This window comes from Molothrus ater, chromosome 20, assembly GCF_012460135.2.
Source record: "Molothrus ater isolate BHLD 08-10-18 breed brown headed cowbird chromosome 20, BPBGC_Mater_1.1, whole genome shotgun sequence".
Lineage (NCBI taxonomy): Eukaryota > Metazoa > Chordata > Aves > Passeriformes > Icteridae > Molothrus > Molothrus ater.
Window position 1 is genome coordinate 932,061 of NC_050497.2, and position 18,430 is coordinate 950,490.

Here is an 18,430-nt window from a genome sequence, read left to right on the forward strand (position 1 = left end):
AACTTGACAGGCAGCAGGAGCATTGCCCAGCTCACAGCTGAGCCTCTCAGGGACCCAGAACTCTGTTGGGTGTTAATGGCCCTGACCAGCCTCACCTGGGGCACTCCCCCCCTCCTGCAGCCCCAGTTCAGCTCAGCTCTGGCCCCCAGCCCTGTCCTGAGTGATGCTGCTGCCCTGGGCTCTGCCTGCCTGCCCAGCTGCAGCTCCCCTGCCCCTTCCCCATGGAGCTGCTGGGCTGTGTCTGACCCTGCATCCCCTCTCCAAATCCGGGCTCTGAGCTGCAGATTGATTCCCTCAGGACCTCAGCCCTGCCCCATCTCCATGAGCTTGCCCAGGGATCCCGGCTGAGTCTGGCCCTGCCCATCCCGGGAGCAGCAGGGCCCCCTGAGCCCCCGGTGCCTTCCTTGGCAGAGATGGTGATGGAGAAACAGCAGGAGGCAGCTCCAGGGCAGAGCTGGTCCCTGGTGCGGGTGGGTCAGGGGGCACTGCTCACCAGATTCCAGGGCCACCCCAAGCCCAGAGCCACAAACACACCCGGGCTGCTGCTCCCTGCTGCTTCCCACCCCGGTCCCACACAGCCCCTCGGGATGAGCAAACATCCATCAGAGAAAACTCTGGGTACCTCGAGCAGAGCCTGAGCTCAGAGCTACCAGTTCCTTTATTGCTAAAGCTAAAGGAGTTTTCTCCTGTTAGGGCAGAAATCAGGGAATCAGGAAACACAGCAGGATTAGCTTAAGCCTCTTCCACTCCCGTTAGCAATCTTATTTATCCTTTTAAATGGCTCCAGCAAAAGGGACAGTTGAGTGCTGGGAGCTGCTGGCATGCCAGGGATCCCATCTTCTGGGCCTGTTGGCTTTAAATTATCCACTTTACACATTTAGATCTTCAAACAAATCCCAACTCTTATCTAGTAGCACCTGAGGGCATCTGATCTGTTCACTGAAACTTCTACAGCAAATCCCCAGCAAAGTCTCAGCCATTCTCACCATCAGATACTGATAGCTCTGTTTCTTATTTTGGTTTATCTTCACACTTTACCACTGGCCAAGAGTTTATCCAATGGCCAGACCCATTGTCATTCCATGTCCTTGGCTTTTGCTTTTTCCCAAGGCAGAAATTCAATACAAATTCACAAATTCTCCAGCAAAGCTTTTTCTGCTTGATTTTTTTTGGTGAGTGAGGGGTGGGTGCAAGGTTAGAAAATCCCAAAGGACATCAAAGCAGGTCAAAGAAAAGGACACATGGAGGGTGACAATGGGATTTTCCAGTGTGAGGCCTGGCCTCATTCTGGTCTCTGTACTTGTTTCCCTTGGGACAATTCCTGCTGGTCTCTGGTTGGTTTGGAGGTGGGTCCTGGAGCTCCAGGGAGCATCAGTAGGTCCCAGTCCCAGCTGTCATCCTGTCATCCTGACCAGCACATCCCTGTGACCCCAGTCCCTGGTGTCTCTCACCATGGGCATTGCCAAGGGCTTGTCCTGGGAGGAGCCCAGTGCCCACCCAGCCCCCAGAGCCCCTGTTCCCCCAGGAGAAACCAATCCCAGCTGGATCTGCTGGCACAGGTGGGATCCCTGAGCAGAACCTGGTGCTGGCATTGAGGCTGCTGGCACAAACACCCTGAGCTGGGCTGCACCTCCTGGTGGGGGGAACCCCAACCCCAAGGGACAGCTGGGGGCCTCTGTGCTGCACAAAAACAGCAAAGAGAGACAGGAGTAGTTCATAGCCCTGGCATCTGAGTGTGGGGCACAGGATGGATGCTCTGGGAAATGTTCTGGGGGGGCTCTGAGTGCCCCAGGGATATGGGATGTGGAGCTGTCCTGCTGCCCAGTTCATATGGCTGTGAGCTGCCAGAGGGCAGGGATGGGTGGGATATTGGGAATTAGGAATTGTTCCCTGGCAGGGTGGGCAGGCCCTGGCACAGGTGCCCAGAGCAGCTGGGGCTGCCCCTGGATCCCTGGCAGTGCCCAGGCCAGGCTGGACAGGGCTGGGAGCACCTGGGACAGTGGGAGGTGTCCCTGCCATGGCAGGGGTGGCACTGGATGGGCTTTAAGGTTTCTTCCAACCCAAACCATTCCATGATTCTGTGGGATATGTCAGACACCCCCGCTGGGATCCAGGTCACTTCCATGGATGTTTCCCCTCCTCACAATGGCACTGGGGAGGTCCCAGTCACAAGCTTGAAATACAGGAAATATAGAAAAGCCCAGACACTTTTTTTTCCCTAAAGGTTGTTTTATTGTAAAACCATAAATACAACACTGACATGAAAATCCTCAAGCAACGGATGCTTTCTTACAGTTACAGTTTGTCTTCTGCCTTGGCATCAATTCTGAAAAGAATGTTGCAGAAACATGTCTCTAAGGTATTTCCAAATAACCGAACTCTGGCCTGGAGCTCGGCCCCTTTGGAAGCTAAGTGGAACTATTCCTCCTCTCGTGGAATATTTCCATTCAGACAGCAACAGACTTGTAAAAACAGCAACATTTAAACACCTTGATATTTTTTTCTTTAATAATCCTTTTCATTTGACGTCAGTCTAAGTTTCAAACAGCACTGAATTTATTTAGCTGAAAAAAAAAACCCAAAACAAAACAAAAACAAAACAAAATCCTAAAAAGAAAAAAAAAAACCTCAGAACTTGAGTTGGCCTCAAGCGTTCGCATATCACAATGAAAATCAGCAACTCAACCCCGTGCAATATTGCTCTCTAGTGAGTCATTTGATCCACACCAACAATACATGAGACTTCAAACAGGTTTTGTTTTGTTTATTAACACAGCAAGTGTGACATTAGATAACCTTTTAAATACAGTACATGGTACAGCGCGGGGCCAGCTGCCCGCACGTTTCCCGTTATGAAGACAAAGCCAGCGGTGGCGGTTTATAAAAATATTGTGTTGCTACAAAAGTATAAATTAATGCTACCGGTATTAAGAAATATTAAACACATAAAACTTATAAGGATTAAGAAAAATATTCATTAATACCTGTAGAAAACTCTGGCCTAAAAAAGATATTTTTTGTATATTTTTTGTATATTTTTTTTTGTATTTTTTAAGATGACATGGTCGCACTCGCAGCGCGGGTGCTCTGTGGTATTGCCTAGAACATCTGCATCTACAGAAAGGAAGGAAATGCACACGAGTTACTGAGGGCAGCGAGGGCCAGGAGGGGCAGGAGAACATTAAATCCTTTGCTTGATGAAACGAGTTCAGCTCCCAGGGGGAGGTTTGGGGAATGGAACTTACGAGTGAGGAACAGCTTCTCTTTTCAGACTGGCTGCAAACAAGGATCTCCTGATGTTTGGCTGTCACCATGACACTGTCTGGCTACGGCGTGGACCACAATCCTCACGGCCTGGGCAGAGTGTTCCCCCCACTGACAGCCCGGGCTGCCACCTGCCACCACTGGGCAGGTCATCCACTACCAGCTTTCCTTCAAAGAATTCAAAAAAAGGAGTATTAAAGTACCAGCAAGCTTCAAGGGACCATGGAAAACAGCTCCTAAATCTGCTGCTCCTTCCAGAACACATCTCCTTCCTTGAGGGGGAAGGTCCTTCTACACAGCAAAGGGAAAAGTTATCCCTTCTCCCACATCCCCAGCCCACTCGAGGAAACAATCCCAGCCTATCCACAGACACTGCAGAGACTGCCACGAGAACCCCTGGGAGATGAGAACAGGGATTTGAGGCCAGTGAAGCTGGAAGTGCCTTTTTAAGGAGCTTTGGTTGTAAAAAGCGAGGGTTGGACGTGTCATCAACAATATTCCTACAATATTCCCATCATTAAGCCTGAGTTGCTCATCTGGGTCCCACTGCCAGGGATGCTACATAAAATCCTGCCAGTCATCATTCCTTGTTTCAGGAGCCAAAAATTCCAACTCAGCTGCCTATGGATAAGGAACCCCTCAGGGTCTATGGATACACCGTTGTCTATGTGAGCAAAACTCTCCTGTCGAGTTACAAAGGACTCAGAACAGGAAAAAACCTCAACTAAGCAGCCAAACTAAACCTGAAATTAAACAGAAATCCCACAAACATTCAATAGATACAATTAAATTTCAGGGCAACCCACTGTCATTGGTTCACCATATTTGGCCTAGAGTAAGCAGACTGTCCCAGGCCTGTCCCAGGAGCTCAGCTGGGCCTCAGAGTTTGCTCAGGGACACTTCCAGAAGCCCCAGGAGGTGACAGAGCAGTGAGGGGACAGGTCCCACCCACAGGGAGTTCTTATTGCTACAGAGCGACAGCGTCAGGTCTGACAAGGGCAGGGGGCTCAGCCTCAGCTCTGGGCATTCCCAGGGGATGCCAGGGACCCGAGGCCATGGAGTAGCAGAGGAAAGCTCAGCAGGAGCAGGCAGACACTGAACACCCTCCCCACGCTGATCTCACAGGACATTTGCTCCTCCACTGGCAGCTTCCCCTCCGCCGCCTCCCTCCCTGCTGGAACCCGGCTGAGGGATGCACTGAGAGCTGGCAAGGGCTTGCTGCTGGTGATGAGTGGGAGGATGGGGAGGAAAAGCCTCTGTGAACCCTCCTGGAGGGCTCTGGGCAGGAACCTGGCACTTCCCACCCCTACACCCAGTTCCTTTTCTCTTGGCAAGGTCCAGCCAAGTGTTTCTGGAGCGAGCTCCACTCTGCAGCCTTGTCTTCAACAACAGGGCTCAAAACACCTTCCCCTCAGACCCCTCCCAGAGGAACAGAGCTCTCCTCCCTGAAGAGATTGCCCAGAATCTGCCTTTAGTATCTTTTTATTTTTTTCCCATTACTCCCAATTACTGCATAGGGAACAGCTTGTCCCTTCTGGTGTGAACGCTCACAGGAGCCCCTGCCTCTCCCTCAGCCAAGAGGTGCCATCGGAGATCCAAACCCCTCCTCAGCACAGAGGAACACTCCCAGCCTTGGAGCACCTTCCTGGCTGCTCTTTTAATGTCTTTTGCTTCACCAGTAACATGGTGCTGCCTAGAAATGCCCAGGCCACTGTGGGAGCAGCAGGAGGTTCCAATCCCCTGTCCTGTGCTCACCATGGCCAGAGTGGAACTGGTCCCTCTGAGCAGACTGCCACCAACACAAACATTTTTTGGTAATTCCTTCCCATGCTAAACCTTCTGGGTTATTGCAGACAGTTGGAGAATAACCACCCAACCCACCTGAGCCATCTCACTGGACACCCCAATGCCACCATTTATAGCTCAAGTCATTTCCAGAAGTGTCTCCCCTCTATTTTCAGTCATTCCCAAGTTCTGAGAGCATCTGCTGCAAATTCATTTGCAAAAGTCACAAAAGGGTCAAGACTCCCTGAGCTGCTGCTGGACATCATGTCTGCCCAGCAAGCACAGATAAACCAGTGCAGGTGGTTTGTGTGGACACTTAAACCAGTTCAGCTCAAAGTTCAACTGGCTTAACCAGCAATGAAGGAACAAGTGAGTTAGACAAAACCTGAGCCCACAGTCAGCTTTCACAGAAAGTTTTGCAGATTGCAAAACCCACCCACAGCAGTTTCCTCAGCACAGACAGAGAGCTTGGACAGAAAGTTCACCTCCATCTCAACTCAACCCAGGTGCGAGACACCAAGTCCATCCTGCAAGCCAAACACAACCACTGCCTACTGAGAGGCAGGAGACAGCTCCTTCCTGACCTCCTGGCTGCTGCATCCACACAGAAACAACCTCCTCAAGAGCTCTGCCTCTATCCCACCCTCTTCAGTAACAAGGATGTTCAGACAGGCCCTTCCCTCTTGGGGTTCACCTGGTGGTGCTTGTTCCCCACCTGAAGGTCAGAACGCTCTCAAAGCAAACTGTGAAGCCAGGAAGAGTCTGCAAGGTCAGGCACAGTCAGCAGCAGGAACAGGTGGATGCCTGGAGGCCACAAACCATTCCTGCACCCTAACACATTTCACAAGGGAGATTAAAGAAAACCAACAAGCAGAAGGCAAGTTCTCAACGTGACCCACCAGAGGATGATCCCAGTTCTGAGGACTTCTCCTCCCAGCTCAAAGGGAACAGAACCTCCCAACAGCCCTGGCCAAACTCAGAGCCTCTCCTGAGCAGTGTCCCAGCCCAGGACCAGCAGTGCTCCCTACAGCACCCTGGCTGCTCCTCACCTCTGGGGCACCACAGAGCAGGAACAGAGAGCTTCCAAATTTCAGACCTTAGTAAAGTACTTTTGCTCCTCAGAATGTGAATTCAAGCCTGGAAGAAGGAAGAGGAGCAAAAGTTTGGCATTTAAGGTAATTGCATCTGCTCCAGATGTGCTTCTCTGCTTTTACTGAGGCCCAAGTGACCCAGAGAGAGCCTGGAGCAGGCCCAGCACAAACAGCTCCAATGAGCTGGGCACCCTGCAGCCATGTGCAAGTCAGGAAAAGCTGCACCTTCCTGCACTGAGTCTCTGGAGAAGGGGCTGCCCATGCAGCCCCTCTCCTCACCACCTCTGAGAATGCTCCACTTTAGGCCTTTAGGTTTTCTCTTGCTTTTGCAGCTGTTGAGTTTTTAAGTCTTTGGGAGAATCTCATCTGCCTGACATCACTGCTTAACACCCACCATTAGTGCAACTACAACTGAAGTTGCCTCAGAGGGGCAGTTTTTGGGATGGGGGAGAGGGCCAAGTCCATCCCTCTCTTTGGTCAGCACCACCAGAAGACCCCAGTTCTGGTGCCAAACCCACAGTGTGAGAAGGGAAAGGGGAGGTGGGATGGGAGGTAGGGGTGGCTGTGGCCTTCCTGCATGCATGCCCTCAGTCTGCACCACTGCTGGGCACAAATCCCTGCACTTTGCCCAACTCTCAGCTCCAGGGATTTACAGCTGTGCTAACTCTGCCCACTTCTCACCCTTGATGCCTCATACAGACAACGTGAGCCCAAGTTCACAAATTCCACAGAAATCATCTACATGTCCCTTAGCAAAGGAGAGCTGGGGGCTGGAGCTCTCTTTCCAAAGGAATCCAAGGGCTTTGCATGTTCCCCTGAGCATCAAAGAGTTCCCAGGGTGTCAGGTGAGCCTCACAAAAAGGTGTAACGTGCCATTAGGAGAAGGAGCTGCCAATCCTGATCCCTATGCCATCAGCTGAGCTGTGTGGTACCCTCTGTGCCCACAGCTAATCCTGTTTGGAGCCAAGTGTTCCTGCTGTCAGGTACCAGTGGGCCTGGCACACATCTCACTCACTCGGGGTTCATTTCTGTCTGCCACAGGTTTCTCCTGCCCTGCAAACTGCTGTGCTATCACTGGTGGCTGGGCATGCAGGATTTGTACAGGAGAGAACAAAAGCAGCAAGAAGGAAAGCTGGCCCTACAAGCAACCCCTCCATCAGCCACTGACAGGGAAATCAGGAGTCCAGGAGCCTCTGCCTTGGCAGCTCCTGTTCATGTGGCAGGCTGTGTGCTTTAGGCAAAAACTTAACATTTTAGGAGACAATGGTTTTGGTCTGATGGCAGTAACAGTGCTGAGAGGTCAACCCAAACACCAGCCTCAAGGCAATGGAAGGCTGAAAGGGCTGGAAAGGGCAAGAGAGCTGGTGCCAAGGTCTGTCCTTGTGAGCCTGGCGTGGGGAAGGGTCCAGTGTGCAAACTGTGCCCCTGAGTCCTGTGGCAGTGCAGTGTCAGGGAGTGCCTGTGAGGTTCAAGGCATCTGCACACAAAGCCTGAGAGATTGGGTTTGCTATTTCTCATGTCTTGCAACTTGCACCTTCTCCTACAGCCAGAGCTGGGCAGGTGGGATCCTGGTTTAACATCTGCTCAACAGCAGCACTGCAGAGAAGGTTTCCAGTTTCCCCCTGCATTGCCAGCCACCAGCAAACTCCCTGTGCTGCTGAAGGGCTCCAGCCTGCTCTCAGCAGGGCCAGCCCCTCCTCCTGACCCTCCCACACCACTGGGACCACAGCTCCAGAGCTCCTGGAAGCACCAGAGACTGCTGAAAAAAGAAGAATTTGCTTCAGTTTTCCTCCAGGAGACAAGTCCCAGCAGTGAAAAATGCACAGTTTGGCACCAGAGGTTGGGAATTGTCCAAGAGGCACCAAAGCTGGCAGAGCCTGTCCAGCAGCCCAGGAGCTGTGCCTGCAGGAGCTCTGGCCTTGGGGACAGCAGAGTGACCGAGATGGTTTGGGGTTATGGGGATCTCTAATTGCATTTGGGGTGAGCCAGTTCCGTGTGAACGTTTCGGGGCCCGTGGCCTTCCTGGCCAGAACAGGTCAGCAACAGAACAAGTAGTGTAATGCACTGTAGGTATCAAAAAGACATTCGTGCCACTAGAGGAAACCATTCCAAACAAAAAGGGGAAGATATTCTTTGCACTCAATCAGGAGCACTTACATTCAGAAGGATCTTTGAGCCCATGCACTTCTCTAAGCTTCCTTCAAACCCCAGTTTGACAAAACTGGTGAGCTTTGTTCCCCTGAAAAATCATACACCTTGGTTTGTCCTTGGCCTTGGGAAGGGTGGTTTGTGTGTCACTGAGACACTTTTCAACAAAAATCTTTAGGTACAAGGGTTCTCTGGCAGACCTGACAAGCTCACTGGTGACCCACAGCCACCTGTGCTGTCGCCATTTGCTTTTCTTGGTTTCTAGGCTTTGCCACATAAACAACTGCTGTGGTTCCCATAAGAACATTATTAAATTGCAAATGGACTACTCTAGAACAAGTCTGAGAACACTTGATGTACAAAATTCACAGAAAAGATAATTAACACCGGGAGTTCAGAAAAGAAGTTCTGCTGTAAAAAAATATAAAGCCAAGAAACGTAACAACTTCTGACAGTTTCTGCCATGAACCATTTCTCTTAGTTTGAAATCAAACTTATAATCACTTGCTGCCATGTTAAACTCAAAACTGGGAGTAGAGAAAGAGGAGTAACGTTTTGTTAACGTTTTGTTTTTTGGGAAAAAAAAAGGATATGGAAAGGTTAAAAATAAAATTAAGAATCAAAAACCTTAAAGCCTCCCTTCCTGATTTCTAAAGATGCCGGTGTTGATGGAACACAGCTGCCCTGATTCACACACCATGCCAAGAAGGCTGCAGCCAAGTGCCCTCAAGGTGTACAGTTATTCAAAGGAGCAAAGTCCAGTGCAGAACTGGTCTGGTCAATGGAGTCTGATTATCCATGGCAAGATGGCCCAGGGGACAAGAGGAAAGGTGGGGTGGAGGAGAAACAAAAGAAACTTCAAGTCACTTTAGATCTCAGCTGCCTGAAGACTTTAGAACATCAGCCTCCCATTCGTCTGCCCACTTGAAAACATTAAAAAGTCTGTCAAGTCCACACACTATCTATGGAAAGGAGCACATTCCTGGCAGAGGGCTGTCTCTCTCCTGTGCTCAGCTTTCCTTTCAAACTTAATTTTATATATATTTATATTTTTATATATATATAAAAAAGCACTTGGTTTCCAGGGGCATTCATAATGAGGTCCACAGTGTTTAGAACTTAAATTTCTTTTTCTTTGTTTGGAACAGTGTTTTAAAGTTTTGTTTTAATTAAAACAAAGTCTTAAAGCATGTTGGACTTCAAAAACATGAGTTTGTTCATGTCTTCTGGACTGAGTAGCCGCCTCCTTTTGATCAAGAGTGCCTGCTCACACATATTTACACATTCGCTCCTGGCACCCACAGCAGGCACTGCTAAGAGCCAAAAGGCCAGCTTGGCTAGTTTCGTATGCTTTTGGGTAACACACGACCAGTACTGAAACAGGTCAGGGGTGGCCTGGAAGAGAGGTTCTTGCAAATAATCATAGACTTCACTTTTCCCAAACCAATCTTCTTCCTGAGCTGCTGCGGCCTCCCCTGCTGCACGAGGCTTCTTGGTTGAAGGTTCAAATTCTGCTTCTTCTGCCCAGGACTCTTTCACCTCATTGATGAGCTCACAGACCTTGCCAATGATCTCTTCGTGCTGGTAGGGCGGGACGGGCCGCAGCTTCTGCTGAGGGTCCAAGATCATGGCTACCTTGTGTGCCGAGTGAACTTTGAAGTTCTCCTTCAGCGCCTCCAAGAAGAGGTGACAGAGTTTGCTGACCACGCCAGCATCGTTGGCTTTGGAAGTGAACAGTTTCTCCAGTTTGACGTAGGTGGGCAGCACCAGCTGCAGCGTGGGCCGGCTCTCGTTGCTCAGCTCTATCACGGCCTGTTTCACCGGCGCCAGGATGGCTGCCAGGTTGCTGAGCAGGTGTTTGTTCAGGTTTTGGATGAGGTTCATCTTCTTGGCCCTGCTGTAGAACTCGCAGATCTGCTCGTAGCGCTCGTGGACGAGCAGCAGGGAGTCGGTGACCGAGTTCCAGCAGGGCGGCGGGGAGGTCTCTTCCAGGGAGCCAAAGGTCTCCTTTGAGAGGCCCGTGGACCCCGCCAGGTCTTCACAGACATTCAGGAGCTCGATCACCTCGTGCATGTTGCGAGCCTGTAGCGTTCTCTTGTTGAGCACGCTCTGCACCACCGAGTTCAAGGCACAGGCCGAGCAGCGCAGGCACATGCCCGCCTTGGAGAACGCCGAGGAGTTGACCTTGCAGTCTGTCACGTACACCGTCCTGATCTCCGACATCACAAACTCTGACAGCACGTTCTGCACCCAGTGGTGGATGAAATCACCGTTGTCTCGAAGGTCCACGCCCTTAATGCCCAGGACGTAGCTCTTGATGTGGTTGCCTTCCACCTGGTAGGCGGTGAGGATGTAGCAGGAGTCGGGGCCGACGCTCTGCGAGTGGCAGGTGACCCCGATGCCGAGGCAGGCGTTGCTGCCCAGGGCGCAGGTGACTTTCACCTTCACCTGGTTGTACATCCGAGGCAGGTGCTTCAGAGCCAGGGTGTTGAAGTTGCCCAGGATCTCGGTGACGGAGAAGGCACCGTAGCGAGCCCCGCTGTCCACCAGCGTCTGCGCCAGCTTGATGAACTCCTTGCCGCTGAGCACGCTGAGCGCGCCCAGGTCGGTGCACATGACCCGCAGCAGCCTCTCGGCGATGTTCTGCCGCTCCTTCTCCGGGATGGCGCTGTTCCCCAGAGAGCCGCTCGCCGGCGCTGCAGGGAAACACAGCGGGCACAGAAAGGGCCAGGTCAGCATCACCGCAGCAGGAGAGAGCAGGGGACAAGGCACAAAACAATTCTCAGAGACCCCCAGAGAGGTGGAACGTGCCCAGATGATGGAAGAGACAACTCCATCCTTGGATTTGTTCTCCCAGGGTTTCTGGACTGAGGAACCTCCAGAGACAGACCCTGCTCTTGACAGAGCAGCAGGGAGGAGATCTGCATCCTGTCCCTGGTGTGGGGATGGTCACAACTCAGCCCAGATGGAAAGATGGACATCAAATCACAGATTCCCAGACTGGTTTGGGTTGGAAGGGACATTAAAACCCATCCAGTCCCACCCCTGCCATGGCAGGGACACCTCCCAGTGTCCCAGGCTTCTCCAAGCCCTGTCCAACTTGGGCACTGCCAGGGATGCAGGGGCAGCACAGCTGCTCTGGGCACCTGTGCCTATGTCACACTATGATGACTGGATTCGTTTTTTAACTCCAGGCTAGAAAGTCTGACCTTGGATCAGAAGTTACCTTCTTCCAGGAGCTACCAAATGCATCTTCCTCACAAACCTTTCCAACCACCCCAGGGTTCTTTGTTGCACTCCTGTAGTGGGAAGGGGTACTCTGCTCTTCCATGTAGGACATGATTTAAGGTGAAATCAAATACAGTTTGGTGAGGACAAGGGCCTTGTGCAGTGTCCATCACTGCTGCTCCCCTGAGGCACCTGTTGGACAGGGACAAAGTGAGAAGCTGCTACATACTGTTGTTGGCGTTATTTCTTTGGAGCTGTGGCTTCCACTTTTCTTCAACCACAGGGAGAGGTGACCTGGGCTGCTGGCTGGAGGCAATGTTGTTCTCATTGTCAGCTGCAAGGCAAGAGACAGGGAGGGGTTAAAAGCACAAGATAATGCTTAAAGCACAAAGAAGAGGAAACTACTCAACTGCTCAGCATTTATGTAGGGCTCCTCTAACTAAGGGGACAACAACCCACCACACTCTCTGTGGCTTTTAGGCAGCTTTCAGTGAGCTCACATAGCCCCCTCAGGCACCTTGAAACTGTCTTTGGACTCACAACCTATCACGTCCCAAAACGTGGCTGAAATGTGCCACGTCTTCCTGTGCACCAGGGATGTTGATGCCATCAGCACACCCTGGGGAATGTCTCCTCAGGAGCTGAAGCTGCACACCAGGAGCAATGGAAGCTCAGCCTGCCTTGGGCCATTCATTTGCTTCTGAAATGATGTGGACCCTTCTGTCCCCTCCCTGCCTCCTCCTGCACTGCAGGTGGCTGCCCTGTTCTCTCTGGGAAGCACTTTGGTTTGCAAGCTGTGCTCAGCTCCTCTGGATCCAAGGGTCTCACTGCAAACTTCAGGTCTGGTTTCTTCCCTGTGAAGAGCAAGGGCCCATCTCTTCTGGGGCTCTCACTGCTGCCTCAGGCTGCAAACACAAAGCCAAAGTCTCTGGAGTGTGGGCCAAAGACCATCTGACCTTGAGGCTGCAGACACCAAGTGCCCCCAAAGCCTTTGTGTTTGTGCTCCCATTTCTGTGTGTGTAACTGGGCTAAACATTCTGGCTGCCAGTCTGATGGGATCTTACAAGAACATGCAAGCAAGATCAGTAAAGTCTGTATTGTATCCATGTTTTCCTCTCCTGTGTCCCAAGAATTTCTCCCCACCCTCCAGAGGAAATTCTCTAGTTCTTAGTGTGCTTCAGTATGAAATGGTGCTGTGAAACAGGCTGTGAAGGAACAGTGCACAGTGAAATGGGCTGGAAAAGGAAGCAGAAAGATGGAGAGACTGATGACCAGGCTGAGCAGAAGGATGGAAATAAAACCAAGGAAAACAGAACAGGCCATTTGCTCATCACAGCTGGACTCATCACACCTAATTCTGGACAACTGTCAGACACACCTCTCTTTGAGGTGGCCCATTAGGGCTCCTTTTACACTCAGGGGTGCCACTCATTCACCCAGGCAGAGCTGGATCCTCTCCTAGAGTGAGAACCACCATGGTGAGAACCACCTGAACTCACCTGGAGTCACTGACTCTCCAGTGATTTGACAGGGAGGGCAGATTGCCCAGCTCAGGTGGCAGCCCCTGCAGCCTGGGGACAGCAGCACAGAGAGCAGTGACCCTGCCCTGTGCCCTGGGCAGAGAAACACGAGTTGGAGCAGTGCCTTGAGGCACCCACAGCTCTGCCAGGCTGCTCTGGGGGCAGCAGGACACACAGGACAGGGCAGAGCTGCTCTTGCTCTCCTCCATGTGTGCCAGCAACCTGGGGGAGCAGGGACACCAGCAGGGCTGGGATGGAGCTCCAGTGCTGTGCTCCTTCCAAGTCCTCTCCAGGGTGAGCAGCTCTGCCCTTCACTGCCAGGCACTCCAGAGTGCCCATCCACAGGCACAGGCTGCTCAGTGGGCACTGTGGGCACTGCACTGGCACAGGCTGGGGCAGTCCCCCAGAGCAATCCAGGACATGACAGAACATGACCCAGGACAGCCTCTGGCCCTGCCTGGGCCTGTGTGTGCCTGGGGAGCTCCCTGGCCAGGCTGGGTACCCAGGGAGTTGCTGCCATGCTCAGCTGCAGCCACAGGCTGGCCTTTGCAGGTGTGCAGAGACTGAAGAGCACGAGGGGCCTCAGAGGGCACCAGTGACCACGGGGGACAGACACATCACCTTTCCCCCAGCATCTGCCACACTAATTGCTCTTGAGCCAATGTCACCATTGACCTCAACTCCAAATATCTGTGGGTGGGCAAAGGAAAATGCTGGATAACTTTGCCTGCCAACTTTGCTCATAGTTCAGGCCCTCCTTGTCTTGGTGAGAGATGGGTAGGGGGAGAAACCCTCTGTATTTCCTCACCATAACTCTCTTATCTATTTCCTAATAATAGGGGATTTATTATATACAAATATCTGCTGGCATTCAGAGTGGCATTAATGAGATTTGTACATTTCAGCCTCATCTTCCTTATCAGGCAGTCTGTGAACTACACAGATCATGGTTCTTAATTTTTCTTCATGCCTCCAATCCTTTAATCCAGGTTCAGCCTAGTCCTCCTTTTGTTTTTTTAGGCCTAGATTGTAGGAAGGGCATTATATGGCAGCACTCGACCTGAACAAAGTACTCTAAAGGGAGTCAAAGCTGTATATTGTTCAGTGTAATTACAGAACAAATTCCTCTGCCTGGTGTTCTGCTGTTCTATTTCTGCCTTTCAGCACCCAATTTACATTCTAATTGCTTCTCCTCACTGTGTAGCTGCTTTATGAAGCTATAATCTCTCCTTATTACCTTCCAGCCTCCGGGCTCAGCCCTCTGAATGACTCAAGAGCCAGTATGTCCCTGATTTTGCTTCTGGAGGCCAGCAGCACGTTCCCTGGCTTCTGTCCCTCGTGAGAAGGGTCCAGGGGAGGCAGCACAGCCACTGGAAGAGATCAGCCCTTTGCATTAGACAGGACAAAGCAAACTGGGCTGCTGAACACATGAACTGAGGGAGCATTTGAGCCATAGTGGCCTCTTGGCTCTCTGCATCCTAAAATGAAACATTCCCTGGCCAGGGACAAACCACTGCCATGCCTGAGTCCCCAGTCCCTGCATCCTGTGCCACCAGCACTGCTGACCACTGCAAGGCTCCTGCACTCCCAGACTTCAGAGATGTTGGGGCAATGCTGCTTCTTGGATATGGAAACCCCAGAATCCCAGACTTGTTTAGGCTGGAAAAGACCTCTAAGATCATCCAGTCCAACCATCAGCCCAGCCCAAGCACCACATTCACCACTGGTGCCCTATCCACGTGTTCTCTGAGCATTCTCAGGGATGGTGACCCCACCCCTGCCCTGGGCTCAGGGTGCTTGAGAACCTTTCTAATCTAAACCTCCCCTGGAGCAACTTGAGGCCATTTCCTCTTGCCCTTGTCAGTTGTTCCCTGGGAAAAGAGACCGACCCCCACCTCACTACAACCTCCTGTCAGCCTGAAGGCACAAAGTGCTGCCAGGGCCCCTGCAGGCCCTGTGTGCCCTCAGAGCTGTCTGCAGACACAGCACACCCAGAGCTGGGCACCCACCAACGCTGCCCACGGGGCTCCTGCCTCTGTTTTGGCTTTGCCCTCAGCCCAGAGCTGCACACGGGGAGGGAGGGGAGAGCCGTGAGCACAGGGCTGCCGGGCAGCACCCCGAGGCCACGGGAGGGGACAGCGTGAGGCACGGTGAGGCACAGAGGGGACAGGGCACAGCCTCGGGGGCGCTGCAGGAGCGGCTGAAGGAGACACACACGGACACCTCCCTGTCCCCGCACCAGTGAGACTTCAGCAGGAGGAGCCAGGCACAGGATGGCACTTGCAAACAGAGCAGGAGCAAGGAGAAAACAGAGCTTACAAAGAGGATCCTGAGCTTGGCAGAGGGGATTTACCCAGTCAGAGCTCTGATGTGACAGGAGCCCAATCACACATACTGCTCCCTCCACCCTGTTCTGTGGCCAAAGTAACCCAGGTGAACAACCACAGGATCCCAGACTTGTTTGGGTGGAAAGGGACCTTAAAGCCCATCCAGTGCCAGCCCTGCCATGGCAGGGACACCTCCCACTGTCCCAGGCTGCTCCCAGCCCTGTCCACTCTGGCCTTGGGCACTGCCAGGGATCCAGGGGCAGCCCCAGCTGCTCTGGGCACCCTGTGCCAGGGCCTGCCCACCCTCACAGGGAGCCCTCAGCACCACCCCCATGGGTCATTTGTATAAAGAAGAAACCAGGAGGAAGCTGCAGGTAGCACCAGCTTAAAATGTGCAACAGCTCAACCCTCAGTGAGCTGCCCTTGTCCCCTCAGCTCCTGTGCTTGGTGTCACCCAGAGCTGTAACTCAAAATGCTGCATTTCAGTGCCAGAGCCCAGAGCAAGAACAGGATGGTCAGGAACAGCGTGGAGGCAGCAGAACTGCCATGGACAGCAAGGACAGACCCACAGCCAGGGAATGAGGGCAGCCCTGCCCTGAGCAGAGTCCACTGCTCCTCGGGGTAACACAGAGTCCCATTACTGCACAGAACCCCAGTGCTCCACCAGAAACACAAACTCACACCTTCTGCTAACAAACAGCTCTCAAAGTCTCAGTGTAAATCACACAGATGATAAATAAAGTAGCTGCTGAACAACACACAAAGCCTGCACTAAGATTTGCCGGCAGGAACTGAAATGGAATAGAGGACCCTCATGGATGAAGAACTCAAGTGACACTATTAAAATTAGGACTAAAACTAAAATAAAGAGCAAGATAAGAACTTTGATTAACATTATTGCAGAAAGGAAAATATGCTTTTCCTCAAGCCTCTTCTCCTCCCATGCCACTTTCCTCAGGGCCTGCATCTGCATCTCAACAGAGCAGCTGTCTGTTGGAGAACACAGGTCGGTCAAAGGGGATTTAATTGTTCTTAAAACCACGTTAGTTCACTTGAATTCAAGAGGGAAAAAAAAAAAAAAATCTGCCAATATAAAATGAATTCTGTTTCTACATTTTTGAATATGCTGAGTGCTGTCTTTGAAATAGGTTTGGCTTTGAAATTTTAAAATCATCTCTTATGTATCAAGACAGGAAACAAAAACAGTGACTTAGAAACAAAGCACTGGAATGACTCTTAAGAATTCTCATTTGTAGGTAGCTGAGAGGGAACTGAACACAGCTGCTGAAATGGCAAATTCTTCTTCTGAGAACACATTTCAGTCCTTTGCAGAACTCCAGGAGACACAGGCACAGGACAGGACTTGTGTGGGCAAAGGCTCTGCTGCCCTGCTCCATGAGAGCCACCCCTTTGGCACGAGGGGGGTTTAACCTGCTGGAGGAGCTTATGCAGTGAGGATTCTCTGCCTAGCTCTGGATAAAGGCAATGAGCAGTGATGGACTCTGAGCTAGCACGGCACACTCCCTCTCTCCCTGTGGAAAGGAGCAATATGTACAATGCACCCTGAGCCTCTGTGCTCCAGCCTTTGAGGGATGACTGTGTTTGTTGCAGTGAAATGATGGGGCTGTGGGAATGGGGAGCACTGAGAACCCTACAGACACACATTGGGGTCAGCACCAGGCAGCAGCACAGAATTTATTCTCTGCTTGCAGCGAGTCAAAGTGCCCAGCTTACCTGCGTGGGACTGCATGTGCTCCAGGAGATTGTTATAAAACTGGAACTGGATTCCACAAGCTCCACAGGTGTAAGGCTCTGTTTGGGAGAAATCAGTTCAGAAGAATTACACAGAGTCTGCAGGGAAGCAGCACAGGTGCATACCTCAGTGTGTAAGCTGTGGGCACAGTGAGCGGGGCAGGGCCTGGGCACGGCTCTGCCTGCTGGGCTGGGCTGGGCTGGGCTGGGCGCCTCCTCCTGCTGCACTTCACTGCCAGGGCACAGGCAGGGCACTACAGGAAGCCCCTGGTGCCATGGTGGGCATCTCAGGGTCCTGCACAGGTTTCTCCTGGAGGCTGCCCACTGGCCAGGGTGTGCTGGCCCAGGCTGCTGCAGCCTGCCTTGAGCGTGTCCCTGCTGGTTTGTGCCTGCTGGACTCATCTTCCATCCAGTTCTGTCCAATTCCAGTGTCTGCTGCCTGTCCTGAGTGAGACAAGGAGCACTGGGTTGTGACAAATGCTGTAGTCAGAGGCTGGGGGTGGAGCAGTGCCATGGGGGGACTCAGCTGGGGCTTTGTGGCTGTCACCAAGTGCAGGGACACCAGGGACCGGTGGGTGTCACGGGGCTGGGTGGCAGCAGGATGCCAGGGAAGCAGAGGTGGAGGGCTGGAAGCACAGGAACCAGGCCTGTGCCCGAAGGCTGAGAGCAGAGCAGGAGAGCCATGTGCCAGAGCAATATGGACGAGCTGGAGTGAGGAAAGAGCTGGGTGCAGAGCTCCCTGGTGAGCTGGAAGATACATTTAGCCCTGTTCTTGTTGAAAGTGCATTTCTTCCACTGAGTTAACCTAAAAGCAAATGTTTGCAGTTGCCTGTTTAAACAGTATCAGTAGAGTGCATGGTTGACAGATGTGATTCCAAACTACAGTGCTGAAATTTGGGAACACTGCAGTTTGCCTCTGTCCCTGCAGCCACAGCAGCACTGCCACCTCTCACTGGGGCATTTTGTCCCGGAGCAGCAGAATGGACAAACATGTGGTGTATGAACAATTGTGGATACAAATGCCTGGCACACACATGGAGCAGAGTCTATTGCTACGATATTTCAGAAGTCTAGATCTGAGTTTGAAGAGAAAAACATATTCTGTATCAATGAATAAACAGAAGCACCAGCACCCAGGACAGAAGAACCAAAACCCAGGGAAGCACAAGGCTGCCTATACCTTGTGAGAAGTCTATCTCAGAGAGAAAACCCCAGAATCCACCTCAAGGCTACAGAAATCCGTGAGGAAAAACATAAAAGAGAGCATGAGCCAGTCTGTATAAGCTGTACTTTTATGCTGTGAGGTCAAACCTTT

At 51.9% G+C, this 18,430-nt stretch overlaps 1 protein-coding gene across 1 annotated transcript in view; it reads right to left on the minus strand.

Annotated features, from left to right (window-relative positions):
• Positions 1-2,749: 2,749 nt before the first annotated feature.
• The window catches only part of ZNF618 (zinc finger protein 618), a 148,677-nt gene continuing 132,996 nt past the window's right edge, over positions 2,750-18,430 (minus strand). Inside the window, exons 15-17 of the mRNA XM_036393894.2 lie at positions 17,098-17,175; positions 11,746-11,850; positions 2,750-10,984 (exon numbers count right to left, since the gene is read on the minus strand). Coding sequence (XP_036249787.1) covers positions 9,471-10,984; positions 11,746-11,850; positions 17,098-17,175 — 1,697 coding nt within the window. The 3' untranslated portion in view covers positions 2,750-9,470. The remainder of the gene's footprint in view (positions 10,985-11,745; positions 11,851-17,097; positions 17,176-18,430) is intronic.